This window comes from Pundamilia nyererei, unplaced genomic scaffold, assembly GCF_000239375.1.
Source record: "Pundamilia nyererei isolate P.nyererei 1_Seehausen unplaced genomic scaffold, PunNye1.0 scaffold00032, whole genome shotgun sequence".
Lineage (NCBI taxonomy): Eukaryota > Metazoa > Chordata > Actinopteri > Cichliformes > Cichlidae > Pundamilia > Pundamilia nyererei.
In genome coordinates, this window is record NW_005187433.1 from 3,642,252 (window position 1) to 3,656,733 (window position 14,482).

The 14,482-nt window shown below is 38.7% G+C and overlaps 1 protein-coding gene across 1 annotated transcript in view; it reads left to right on the forward strand.

The window, feature by feature from the left end:
* sardh (sarcosine dehydrogenase) overlaps positions 1 to 14,482 on the forward strand; it is a 38,757-nt gene that overhangs the window by 3,781 nt on the left and 20,494 nt on the right. Inside the window, exons 5-10 of the mRNA XM_013909872.1 lie at positions 19 to 198; positions 559 to 682; positions 824 to 924; positions 6,322 to 6,426; positions 9,561 to 9,690; positions 12,963 to 13,049. Coding sequence (XP_013765326.1) covers positions 19 to 198; positions 559 to 682; positions 824 to 924; positions 6,322 to 6,426; positions 9,561 to 9,690; positions 12,963 to 13,049 — 727 coding nt within the window. The remainder of the gene's footprint in view (positions 1 to 18; positions 199 to 558; positions 683 to 823; positions 925 to 6,321; positions 6,427 to 9,560; positions 9,691 to 12,962; positions 13,050 to 14,482) is intronic.

Consider the following 14,482-nt stretch of genomic DNA (forward strand, 5'->3'; position numbering starts at 1 on the left):
CCATTTTCTTTTTTCTAGCTGGGCAAAGTTTATGGTATTGAGTCCCATGTCCTTTCACCGGCTGAGACGAAGGACCTGTATCCTCTGATGAATGTCGATGATCTTTACGGAACACTGTATGTTCCAAAAGACGGCACCATGGACCCTGCAGGTACCTGCACAACCTTGACCAGGGCAGCCACTGCCCGAGGAGCCACGGTAATGTCTACTGATCTGCTAAATGCCTCTTTAGTTGATGGCCAGCTTTATTCTGTTTCTACCCATAGATTTCTGTGTGTGTGTGTGTGTGTGTGTGTGTGTGTGTGTGTGTGTACACACATTAGTTTTGACTTAGCATGTCTTTGTATTGTGAACAGCCCAACTACTACACTACATTCTTAAGCTTTGCACAAATGACTCACATGTTCCGTTACTTTTCCTCTGTAGTAATAAGTAAATACGAGGCTTCTCCAGTCGGACATCTAAACGTCTGTAATATTACTCGACTGATTCCCTGTGCATTGTACTTGCATGGAAAAAAGTGCATACAGCATTTCAATTTTCCATTCCTTAAATCAGGTGATCGAAAACTGTCCTGTAACTGGCATTCAAGTGCGAACTGATGATATTGGTGTGAAGAGGGTAAAGGCAGTGGAGACACAACACGGAACCATTGAGACACCTTGTGTGGTGAACTGTGCAGGTTTGCTGGCTTTCTTTTTCAAAGATGACAAATAAGTGAAATTGCAATGAGCAAAGGAAAATCCATACACTTTTTAAGGATATTTGTTTGGTGTTAAAGGTAACACGCTTATGACATTTTTGCCTTTCTGTGTTACCGCAGGTGTGTGGGCCACCAAGCTGGGAGAAATGGCCGGAGTCAAGGTCCCTCTCATTGCTATGCATCATGCCTATGTGGTAACAGAGAGAATCGAGGGCATACAGGTATGACCACCGTTCCTGGAGTCAGTGCTATCAGCTAATGTCAGAAATTGCCTCAAGAGGCTTTACGAGCCTATAGATCCCTTCGTGCCTTTAGACCATTTGATTAAATGAGGAAGACTTTCCTAAAAAAATCTTCAGCAGGAGGGCAAAAAAGGATTGAAGAAGTCCATAAAAGCAGTCGAGGATGGATACCTCTTAAAGTCCCAGCATTGCAGATTTACATCATAAATATTCAAAATGACAAACAAAAATTGTAAAGATGTATGAAAAATGACAACCCGTTCTACCTCCTAAAACCACGTCCCGAATGATATTACAAAATATAAAGTTAACGTTTTGTTTACATTTTTAACTTATTTGCAGTAAATTCTGCATTTGACAATGTTGTGTTACTAAGACATCATTGAATAAAAGAGGTGTTTCATTTTAATACATTTTTAAAAATTTGTTTGTGAGTTTCCTTTTTACAAAGCAAGTTACTGTGATTTTAATAGGTTTACCAAATCTTCTCCGGGGGAATCATGAAGAAAGTTCAACATGCCCGGCTTTGTTTTATTTGGCTTTGCCAACATTATAGTGAAGCAATCAGGATAAGTGGGCACACAAAGCTGTTTATCAACTTGAAAAGTTAAACCAGGGTTTTGGAGTCTAGCTAGGATTGTGTTCATATGAAAGGGGCGTCTGACCAATCATAAACATGGACAGGTCTGCTGGCAGCAGAAAGAGAAAACTACGATTTTAGCAAAATACTGTATGAAGAAGTAAAACGCATGGTACAGGCTGTAAGCAACAAAGCTGCTGCAGTGCAGAGAGGAAAGGCACTGTGTGTGTTTGTGTGTTTTAAGTGCCCTAATCTGTATTTCTGGAAATGATCTACTACACTGATAAAGTTTAATCTCTGTGAACCCAGAAAGGAAAGTGACCAAAAACACTGACTGTTACTTACAGTCAGTGTTTTTGGTCACAGGATATCAGTTCTCTGTCATTAAAACATGAGAAAAGCTGATAGATTATAATTGTTACTCTGTTAAATTAATAGTTAATGTGTTTAGGATACTTTAATTTGTATTCTTTCAGCTACAGCCCTGGTGTTGTGTAACAGTGTGAGAGCAACTATAGAATAGAGTAGGTGCATAAGTTTAAATCTATTTAGCATTTTCTCTAATGCACACACAGTAAAGTATGGATATAGGCTCAAATATTTGCATCCACTCGCTTAAATCTTTTAAGAAGTGGTGCTGAGGGTTCTACAATGTCGTTTAACTTGAGGAGGCCAAGGTCTATTAACTTCTCATTAGTGATCATGATTGACTATAAAAGTTAGTTTCTCTTTACCAGCATAAAGTGGATTTGTTTGACAGCACTCACTTGTTTGACTAATACCCAAAATAATGGGAAAGTCCAAGGAACTCAGTGAAGATCTAAAGAGAATTGTAGAGTAACACAACTTGTACATAAGTAAAAGGTTTTTCTCATGTGTCACTGAGGCCTAGAATAAGACCCAAGCTGTCATCCTCAGGTAAAAAAAAAATTGGTAAGGGTGTTTAGGAACAACCCAGGAACCCTGTCGTGAACTGGAAACTGCTGGAACACCAGCTCACTGTCCACAGTGAAGTCAATCTGAGAACTTAGAGAATGCCGACCAAGAAAGAGCGGTGAGTGCTGGCCTTGTCAAGTTAAAAGATATTGTCAAACCTTCAGCGCCACTTATTAAAAGATTTAAGTAAATGTATGTGTATTTTTTACCGTGTGGATTATTGAATTGAATTGAATTGATATACCTTTTATTAGTCCCACAAGGGGAAATTTCATAAGGCTGCCGACCTATTGCACGCAATGGCGGCACCATCTTACCCTCCGACCATACATACATTACACAAAACATCACATGGGGAAGACAGGTCAGAGAGGTATAACAATGGGAAAATGCACCACATGAGGAAAGATAAGGAGAAAAAAATAACTCCCCCCAGACTGAGCTCCAACAGGGAGATCAGTTTGATCTTAATTCTTCGATAAGTCAGGGCCAAGCCAGCTCCGATCCGCCAGAACCCTGTTACCATGGTTCCGAATACTGTAGGTAGATATCTTCAGCACTCAGGCTCACCCAAGCCCAAACTTCTCGTTGAGAAAGGGGTGTCAATTGCATTTAGGGACCAGTTGATCCAATCCATAATTCCTCTTTTAGGTTTTAGAGAACAGACTGTGAGAGAGTGTTCCAGGGAAAAGTAATACAAAAAACACGAGACTAGACAAGGACATAAGAGGCTAAGCAGGGAAGCTAAGGGAGAGGAGGAGAGGAGAAAAGTGCGACCGCCTTCGTCAAGAGCAAGAGCAGAAGATTAGAGAACATCCAAACTAAATTCAAACGTGTGCACCAAGTTCTCTTTCCTTCTTTGAAGTCATTAAAGATGTATGCTGTACAGTGTTTCCCCCAGGGGTTAGTTACCACAGCGACGTACTCTCATGAGAGTTGACGTGAAAAACAACAGATTGTTTGCCAAAAGCGGGCGAATGTTTCAAATAACTCATTTCCTTTCATAAATACCAGACATATTATGGTATTGTTTCACTGCTACTTGGTGGCCAACTGTTGCACGATGGTGTGTATTTAATGGCTAATTTATAAACAGTTTTTCAAGGTGGAGGAGGGTAATTCTGTCTGCATTAAGGTTATATAACCAGTAGGGGGCACTATGACCAAACAGATTTTCAGCCTGCGATGGCCCAGACTGTTGTTTTATTGTTTGCAATAATTTGTAATAGAGAAGTAAACAGAATAATTTGTGTGTATCTTTATATTAATGGGATGATATGTGAACCTGCATCTACTGGGGAAGCCCCTGTGTGTGTATACTTTATAACAGATGTTCACATGATTCACTGTATCTCTGTGATTGCGAGTCTTACGACTGTTAGATGAAATTAGGGTACACATGCATGACTGTGCTCATCTTCTCGAGGCTGGTGGTTGTAGGCGGTCTGTCAGCTCCCCTGTATTATGTAGTTTAAGAGGAGCTTAACCAGCATTACTGCTACATCACGTTCACAGACGTCAGCCCACACACAAAATGACACACTCGCACACTTGGATGTCAGGAAATCTGTTCCCACCAGAGTGTGCAACTTGTCAGGTCAAACATTTCATGTCATCTGTGTGCCTTTGTGTGACATGTAACCTCCTGGGAGGCTGTGGTGGCTTTAAAGTAAGGGGAAAAGAAACCATACCAGATTGTGTGAATACATGAAGGACAGAAGGCAGTGCAATGTTTAGTATTGATCACATGAAGGAAGCTGGCAGCTGCACCCAGTGCACAAGAGAGGGGAAATGAGCAGTTTGGCTTTTGTTATTTGGAGTGAGCGGTTTTTAAAATGTCAGCTTGTTCGCTGGTATTTTGGTTTTACCCGGAAAACCAGTTGGTGGGTAGAAAAGACCTCCATAGTGACGGGAATACAGATGAGACAACATACCTAAAATGTAACTATTTATTGAACATTTTTGCATAAATATTTATTAGAACACAATGAAATGATTACATGGTATATTAGACACGATGCTGTGATGCATAAAGAAATGCTTTGGTTTATTAAGATAAGTCATTGTATGGACGACTGCTGCTGTAAACATTTTTAAGGCTGTTTTTTAGTCCCATGTTGTGATGCCCCTTTTGTACAGCTCTTAACGTCTTATAAAAATGTAGCACTAAACAAAAGTGCACTTGTCTTTATATTCAGCTTCCAAGGAACCAGATTTTATTATAATTATTTAAGGTAGGATTTTTAAACATTTAAAAAAAAAATCTTGACTGGTTTTTCATTCTTTTTTTAATCCAGTCCTTTTATCTGACTATTTCCAGATTTTTTTTCTTCTTTTTTAATCCACTTAACCAACTGAACCCACTTAATCACTCAAGCATTAAAAAGGTATCAAACTCTAGGGATTAACCAGTATTGTGTCCACATATATTAGACAACTTAGCAAAGACACATTTTAAATTGTATCTTTAGGTGCTTTGTTCCTAGCAGCCTGTTGCAAGAACACATGAGGTCATAAAATCAATAAAAATGCCAAAGATAACATTTTGATAGGAATTAAACTGTATTTTTGGCACCAACAAGGTGATTCCCAAAAAGCTATTAGCTGAAAACCTGGCAAATGCTGACATAATGTGCAGTGTATTCTTAAAAATTGGTGAAGAAGAGGCCAATACTATCTACAGGAGATGAGCAGTATCTGAAAGTCATGTACTTAAGAAGTAGGAAATATCCAGCAAAGACTTGACACAGGACCTGAGAGATGCATCTAACCCTTTAGTTCACCGAAGCCTCATCAGTGATGGTCTCAGTGGAAGTTTGGCTGTCAAGAAGCCATTGTTAAAGAAGGGAAATATAGGAGAAAAGGTTGAGGTATGCCAAATTAAACAGGAGCATGACCAAAAATCAGAGGCAACAGAGCTTATGGAGCGATGACAAATTGCTGTCAGCAGGTACAGAAGAAGTCAGGACAGAGAGACAAAAGTAAGTGTCTACATCCATCTCTAAAACAAATTGGAGGCTCGCATTTCAGCGAATGGTATTGGGGATGTTGTCAAAATGTATGGAATTATAATTGCACTTGAATCCACCATGCAGTATCAACTGGAAAGATTGTGGCAGCAGCTTCGTGTTTTTTAGAATGACAAGGAAACTCACTCTTGTCCATGTTTCAATAAGTCACTGCACCTGTTTTCCATTTTCCTTTAGAACATAAAGAAATTATTAGCAATTTAAAATTTTTATGAATAGCTTTAGACCAGCGGTCCCCAACCCCCGGGCCTTGGACCGATACTGGTCCGTGAGTTTGGTACCGGGCCATGAGAGTTGAGGCTCAGGTGTGAAATGTATGGTTTTCAGGGTTTTCAGCGTTATTTTGTTATCGTTTTTATCGTTAACTTGGTTTTCCTGGGTCTTTTCACGTGTGTTATGAATAAATCTTCTTTTTTTCGGTACCGGTACTAGTTTTATTTTGTTGTATTTATCCGCGACACCTTAAAGTCCGGTCCGTGGAAATATTGTCGGGCATAAACCGGTCCGTGGCGCAAAAAAGGTTGGAGACCTCTGCTTTAGACAGCCTTTGGGATTTCAGTCTCTGGAGCCTATCCCATCCATCCCTGAGCTCTTGTGACCCTGAATTGGATGTGAAATTCACTCAATGGATGGAATATTTGAATTAGCTGTTACAGTTAGGAATTTTTTAGATAACTTTTGAGGCCCTGGCTTTGTAGATTTTTATGAACTTGGAGAATTTAAACAACTATTTGGTAATAAAATTACTTTTTTTTTTTTCATAAAAACCGTCCTTAACTGATTGTGTACTCATTCCTTCGTGTTTTGATCCGTTCACTTTCATCTTCCCAGAACATGCCAAATGTCAGGGACCATGATGCGTCAGTGTACCTGCGCCTTCAAGGTGACGCTCTGTCTGTGGGCGGTTATGAAAGAAACCCCATCTTCTGGGATGAGGTAAGCTTGAATGTCATCCTGAGGTTAATTGTCAGATTCTCTTTCTATTCGTTTCAGTGAGTGCTGTGATAAAAGATTTAGCTTTGCTCGACAAAAAAAATCAAATACTTTAATTAGGAAGCTGAATAAACTCATCCAGTTTATATACTTCTCATGTGTCATTTTGACCTCATCTCTTATTTACCTTGTCTATTACTTTCTGCTGTATTAGTTTGGAGGTCAAACTGTATTCATAACAGCAGTCAAAACTGTGTGTGTGTGTGTGTGTGTGTGTGTGTGTGTTAATTTTAAAGGAAAACTGTAAAAAATATTTAACATTCTGGGGAAATTGTTATTTGTTTTATTCCAAAAAACTGATATAACGACTGATAGTTTGTGACCATCCTGCATAGCTTAGCATTAAGACGGAGATACTATAAGAACAGTTAGCAGTTTTCTTCCATTCTTTATGATCACATCTTTTTACACTCCAATTTTGCTATTTCTCCCATAGTTTGCAGGATGCTCAGACTTGGTTTTAATATATGTATCCTATTTTTTTATGTTTTAGTTGTTTGTCTATAGGAAGCTGGATTCAGGATGTTTATGTGTGCTTAGCCTGAATACAGAACAACAGTAAGCCACTAATCTGGTTCTGTTTAAATATTCCTACAGCCTACTGGGTCGACTTTATAGGTTTTTAATATGACAGACAAATATCAATTCTCTTATCATCTTTCTGTAAAGACACAAAGCTACAAATGTTGGACTTTAAGTATAAAAACTTGAGTAGCCATTATAAAGGAAAGCGCAACAAACTGTGTTTATGATGCTTCTGGAGGCACAGGAGTAGGTATAGTATACCTAGTAGGGAAAGAACAGGATTCCCTTTCCCCCCCCAAGTTCTGTTGGAATCTTTGGCTTTTGTTGGATGATTTCATCAAATCCAGTGCCTTCATGTCACTTACGCGAAGGCGAAGTTTATTAACCTTGATGCAAATAATGAAACAAAAAAGGGATCAAACGCTGACACTTTTGGAAAGTTTATTTTTCTCTAGAAAGTTTATACAGAAAACTATACTTAGAAAGGAAAAAAACTAGTCCTATATTTGTATCCATTAATAAAACTGTTGCAAGTCTTATTGCCCACACTCCACATATATTTTATTTCTAATGTGCACAGTGATGAGCACAGTGCTCAAGAGGGGATAAGTCTATTGGATTTTAATTACCTCATACTCATTCTTTTAGCACAACCCCTGACAAACATTGTATTTTTAGCTCCGCTTGGGGTGAAATTTGTTTTATTGGAACATTAAAACCAAAGTACATCTGTAAAAGGAACTGAAGGCTCTGAAGACTAATTATTCGAACAACACTTTGGCAACTAGAAAAAGTCATTGTGCAAGCAGTTGCATGTTCCATGCAAAGACCGACTTTAGAGAGAGTTTGACTTTGGAGATTGATCTTTTTAAGAGCCTTTGAACTGACAGGTGGTCTTGGTCTTAATGGATTTGTACTTTCTCTCAAGGACAGGTTTTTAGAGCAGTTTGTTGGCTGGCAGGAGGTTTGGTGGCATGCATTTATGCATTAGATACTTAAAACTTTTCACTCGTCATGCATTCCTTCTTGATTTATGCCTGTTTTTTTTCTTTAAGACTTTGGTCTTTTATACTATTCAGAAGTAATGAAAGCCATTAGACGTTTTCTGCAGGTCACCGATAATATCTTTTTGCCTGTCAACCTAACTTCCTGGCTTTCTGTCCTTCTGGCTGGCTGCCTGTCTGCAGATTCCTCAGTGGTTTTTACATATTAGAGGATTTCTTTGAGCGGAAGCAGCTTCTTTGTTCTCGTTCTGCAGCAGCTTTGATGTCTTAAAGCAAGTGGAAGAAGAAAGAATAGATACCAAAAGGAGAATTAGCAAGGAGACGTGGAGAATAGAAGAAGCGGAGTGATTGAAGATGAGCTAGATTGATGGCTTGGGAAGGATTGGGAGAAGTGTGGTGCCTAGGACAAAGGTATCTGCTTCTCAGATACCCCAGTTGAGTGTCAATGCCCGGTAATAGTGCAGAACTCTTTGTTCACATGAAAGCAGCTACTGTCAGCTTAGGCATCCATATGACATTAAAGTCTTAATCGAAGCTGAGAGTGTCACAGCAGATGGTAATTGTGAAGCCAAAGGAATTTCCTTCAGTACGTCCTCTGTACTTGACTGTAGACCATAACCATCTATCTAACTTAATCACTTATGTTCAACATTTATAAAAACGGGTTGATATTGTTATCCAGTGTTCTTGTTTTGTTTTTGTTTAGGCATGTCTGTTACATAATTAAAAAAATTGAGGAAAGTAAAGTAAAAGTAGATGAAAGAGTGAATCAGGGCAGGAATTGAGAGAGAAATACGTGACTGATAAAATTGCTGGACAGCTCTGGTGTGCTGGACTTTCCACTTTGAGTGCCCTGAGTCAGCCAGATTAGTGTTTGATGGGAAGGTGGGGGGCGGGGGGTCGTCTGTGCTGCTGGCCATTAGTTGTAGGAGTTAAAGGCTGGATTTTGGTGTGGCTGAAAAGGAGGGAGTTACAGAACTCCAGATTGGAGCAAATTAAAGCTTGGACAAGATACTGAGATGAGAGGAAGGGCTGATTTGACAGATGTTTCTGTGGTGAGGAAGAGTTGATTTAACAGATGCTACAGGATGTGTTGTGGCTGCAGCCTTGCTTCCTCCAGTCACATATGAAGAGGATAAAAGAGCACAGCAGTATTTTTGACACTGGCACTGCGGTGGTACATCAGCATTGAACATCACAGTAGTAGTGCTGACTGTAGCCTACAAAGACACACAAAGAAAAGGAAAAATATTAAAATGCACCATTATTCAGTGCTCGTTTTACTGCTCATTTGCATTTTCTCAAAAATCTTCAATTCAATTTTTCTAATTAGATGTGGTCCCTATTTATGTGATTTGGTGTCTTCCTCAAACAGAACTCATTTTCAGTGTGAAAATTAGTTTCAAAATTGGTGTGTTTTAGGGGTAAAAGAGAGAAAGTAAATGTGTGCTGCTATTTTAAGGTTACTCAAGGTTATTGGAAGTAAGCCAGTCATTTATTATCAGTGTGCCTTTATTTTTTTTATTTATTTTTTTCAATATTTCCCAGGTGTCTGATAAGTTCGCCTTCAGCCTGTTCGATCTGGACTGGGATGTCTTTATGCAACATATTGAGGGTGCAGTCAACAGAGTTCCTGCTCTGGAACAGACTGGCATTAAGTCCACTGTCTGTGGACCAGGTACACACACACACACACACACACACACACACACATACACATGCTCAGTTGTGTTCCCATCACCTCATGGGGAATTACATTTACTGAGGTCGTTTCCTGGAGACTTACTCTATCTGCAACCTCCTAACATTAACCCTTCCACTAATCTTAAACTTAAAGTCTACATGCTAAGATGTAGATATGTGTTTAACATTACAGGGAGTTATGTCCCTAAAAACAAAGCAGGTCATCTATTTGTGACTATGTGTAAGCGGACATATATATCCCCACAGGAAAAATGCAATCATGCACACATACAAGCACTAGTTCAAAAGAAGCATTAATCTTTGAGCAATTCCTCCATGCCTTTCCCTACAAATCCTTATGCATTACAGCAGCAAACAAGCAACTTTCACAACACTTTGGATGCATACTGTGGTTGCCCATGAATATGTAAACTAGCGAGCTGTATGCCATGTTTGCAGAGGAGATAGTTTGATTAGCTCGAGCCTGACTTCCTGTGCAGGTAATATCACATTGCCCAGCTGGTTATGTCAGCTGGTCTGTAGCCATGCTTCGTGGTTTCTGATTTGAGTTTTTTCATTATTTTAGCCTGGAGCAGCAGTTTGGAATAATGATCAGAAAGATTTTGTGAGGATAGAAAAGTAAAACAGAGTGATAAAATGAAAGTACAAAAGACATTTAGAAGGAACTTTGACAAAAAGCAAACATACAAAAAAGAAAATGTTAAAGGGAAATAATAATTGATAACATAAATTTTACAGAGATGAAATAAAGACGAAATGATGGAAGAAAAAATAAAGATAGAAGTCTGAAAAGCTGTCTGTTCTTCTTATCTGTGCCCTTGGCTTTAAGTTCATTTTATGTTTACTGGATAAGCTTGCTGCGTTAAACAAAACATTTTCAGAGTGAGAAAATGTTACTAACGAGAAATGAGAAGTTACTAAGGCACCTTTGGCATTTCCATGAGGATACAGCAGGCTAAATGAAGGAGAAATTTCAAATATAAATCGAATATTATGAGTTCCATCAGTATGTGCAATTCACCACTCAGAGAGACTTATTTATATAGACAGAAGTATGGAAAATTGAGTTAAAGGTTTACGGTGTTTTCTTTTGGAATATTCAGCAGTTAGTCTAATGTTGCTAAAAGACGTATTCACACGCATGTGTTTGTAGGTATGTAAGAGAAAATATCTCTTTCGGCTTGGTTCAGTTGAGTAATAAAAGTACTGATATCTTAATGTATCTGCTGCAATTTCTCTGTTACATAAGACATTGTTAGTTTTAAAGTTTGCGTGTATTGGATTTTTGAAAAAGTTATTATTGCATTGCAGAACTTTGCTAAAGTTGCCTTTAAACAACTTCCAGCTCTCCAAAACCACCCATCCAATCTGTGGTTTTTAACGTAAGTGGAAATAGAAAAGGAGACATTACGGTTTAATGAACAGCCAGCCTGCCGTTATGGTTAGGAGGCATTTACTGACCACAAACGGCTCGCTAAGTTTCAGTGTTGCACACAGCTGTTCTAAAGTCTCAGAGGACCAAGCCTGACCAAACCTAAATGATAAATGGTGGCTTGCCAACTAAAATGAAAAGTTCTGAGCCTTAGCCTTGTCACAATTCCTCCCCACACTTTTATATCTTGTGCAAAACGAACACATCCTGTACTGTCAGATTGTCCACCGAATATAGAGACCCATTTCTTATTATATCCGCTAACATGTCAGATGATTCGGCGCTCAGACTGCTGATATCGTGATAAGACTGAAGACATCACATCTTTAAATCATCTAATTTGTGGAAGATCTGCTGCCATGTTTGATCATGAATATTTTAAAAACTACTAAAGACAAAAGCCTGAATTTTTCACTGGCCTTTCGTTTTGTAAAAATGAATCAGGATGTGAGATTTTGGATAGATATATCAAACATGACTATTTAAAATATGAAACACAAAATCAAGCTGCCCTGTAAAATACCATATTTGCGCAAACACTAATAAAACATTGCAAAAGGAAACTAGAATTCTGAATGGTTTATAGTCGAGTTTCAGAATAATGCAAAATGAAACATTTTGAATAGATTAACACGAATTCATGGTCATAAAGTGCTATTTTCAATTAACTTTCACAATGGATTGAGAAAATATGACAAGTTGTATCACAAAGACAAAAATATCAGTAGTTAGTCTCGTCCGATTCTTGCAGGATTCAGTCTGGAAGTCAACTGCCTGATTCCTGCTTGCCTGTAGCAACTGTGGCATTAGGATTGGGGTTGGGTTAGGGGGTTAGGGTCTTGCATTGGAATACAGATCACAAGTGGACACAGCAACTTTACATTGCTACTTACGTGAAAGAGGCTACTAATCCCGTTTTAACTACTTTGAATTGTTGTGCTATATTTATTTTCATATGTGAAAAGTCTTACATCAGTACTTGTTAGGTTCTTTGCATTGTTATCGCCTCTTAGTATTTTAAGCTTACCCTGAATTATAAGATCTCTGATGGGCGTCAGATCTGGAAACGGTAGGTAGAGTATGTATCAAAATGAAAAATATGCAGATATTTATTGTTACTGAGCACATTATTTTACTGATATTTTTGTTTTACACTTTGTCATGTTTACTCAATGCAGCATGAAATTTGGATTCCTTCTTCATATTTGTGACAAGGAATTTCATATTAAAAAGTATTCTACCTGCTTTATTCTGCATTATTGTGAAATTGGGTTATATACACTTCAGAAAATGTTAGTATTTGTATGTATGCAACGTGATGTTTGTTATTAGTGTGTGCTCGCATAAGGGACTTTTTTGGGGGGGGGTTTTCTTCATATCTTGAGTAGATAATACTGTGACTTTTTTTAAAATCTCTCTGTTCAAAATTACAGACCCTGATTCATAAGAAAGGTCCGGGAAAATTTCAGGCTTTCATCTTTTGTAGTCTTTGAGATATTCATGCTCAGACATACCAAAAAAAAATATCCATCTCTAATTTTTAGGCAAACTGGAGATGGATGAGCATAAAATCTTCTCAACATTTGATGATTTGGCATGGAATGACCCGAAGCCAGAGATGACACTGATAAAATAGCCAAAGTAGTCAAATATCCATCTATCAGTCCTTTTTCTTCTGCATATCCAATTCTGGGTCATACGTGGACTGTATCCTATTCGAGCTACCACAGGAGCTGAGACTGACTCCTGTGACAAATCGGATAGAAACATTTTGTTCCCACCTTTATCACAAAGTTTCTCTGTTATTGTTTCAGAGTCATTCACAGCAGACCATAAGCCTCTGATGGGAGAAACACCAGAGGTCAGAGGTTTCTTCCTGGGCTGTGGCTTCAACAGTGCTGGTAAGTTCTGCGTCAGCTGACAACCGACAGTCTGAAGAAATAAAATAGTCAGAGGTGAGAAAAGAGAGGAAGGGAGGCAGGGAGTGAGCGAGAATCCCAGAGAGTGCAAAGACATCTTAAATTAAATGGTTAGCTTCATAAACTTTGCCTTAAAGAAACAATACATACACTGCACTCACTGATTATTTATTATAAAGTACTTCATCTTTAATAGCTTTCCCTTGAGGAATCTATGAAATGATTCTATGAAATGATTCCTCAAGGGGTGACAAAGGTCGAAGAAATCTTCTTAGAAAACAAATGGGCAAAAAATAATGAAGAAAACAAGGGAATTGGCCAAAGAATTTTTTTCTTAGACTCTGACCTAGCCTTCACCAGTCTCTCAAGGCACAAATGAATAATAGAGTGGTTTTCATTTTTCAGCTTTCATCGAGAACATACACATACACGCAGGCACACACAGAAACAACCCGAGTAACTCCATTACTTCACTCAGGGATGAACTTTCTACTGACATTAGAGAAGGAGGAATGCGAGGATCTCAGCGGTCTGAAAAACAGAGAGAGGGGGCGTAAAGGGTAAAGTAATCACCATAAGCATTAAGACAATTCAGACAAAGCCTTTTTTTTTCTGCACAAGAGCAAAAGACTATGGGATCCGGCTCTGCAGTCCTGACAGACGCTTGGGAGACGCAGTGAAGTGAAGACCTGATGTGTGGGCATCTCGACACTCATATGTTACACAGACCTCCCTCTTCTGTATTTTCTTTTCTTTCAGAGGTGTAGTTGACTCGCTGCAAATTAATGAGTGGTCCTTGATGTTTACCACTGCTTTTCTATTCCGCAACCACTTAACCATGAAATATTCTGTCCACCACCCTGATCAGAGTACTAACACGTCCTTCGAGTACTGCCTCATATTATACCTGAAAACAGTAGTAAAACTTGCCAATAGGCTTCTTCTCATAAAAATAATAAATTGTCATCAGTTTGGATTATTAATTCATGGCAGCTCAGTGAGCAAAAAGCTAAATGTTCAACAACCTCATGTGAGAGGCCGACCCCCATCTGTTATTCTCTGGTAATTAATAACTATAAAGTGAGCTTGGGACTGTTGGCATTATATTTTCTTTTCTACATTTACATAGAAACGCAACCTGCCTGTGTGAATAGAGGTGGTTACAATGCTGTCGTACCCATTTTATTTTTTAGTGTAATGCCGGGTACTAGCTCAGTGAAATGGGCCTAGTATTACTAATATCACACCTGAGTCATTTTCACACATGCACAGCAGCCCTGAACTTTCCTAAACATTACATGGTGGAGCTGTGCTGCCTGCTCTATGGTACAAAATCAGTGTAATGTCCCATGTAGCTTATGTGTGAATTAAGCACGTAATTGTCATGCGAATTCACAGACAGTGAGTGGGAGTCG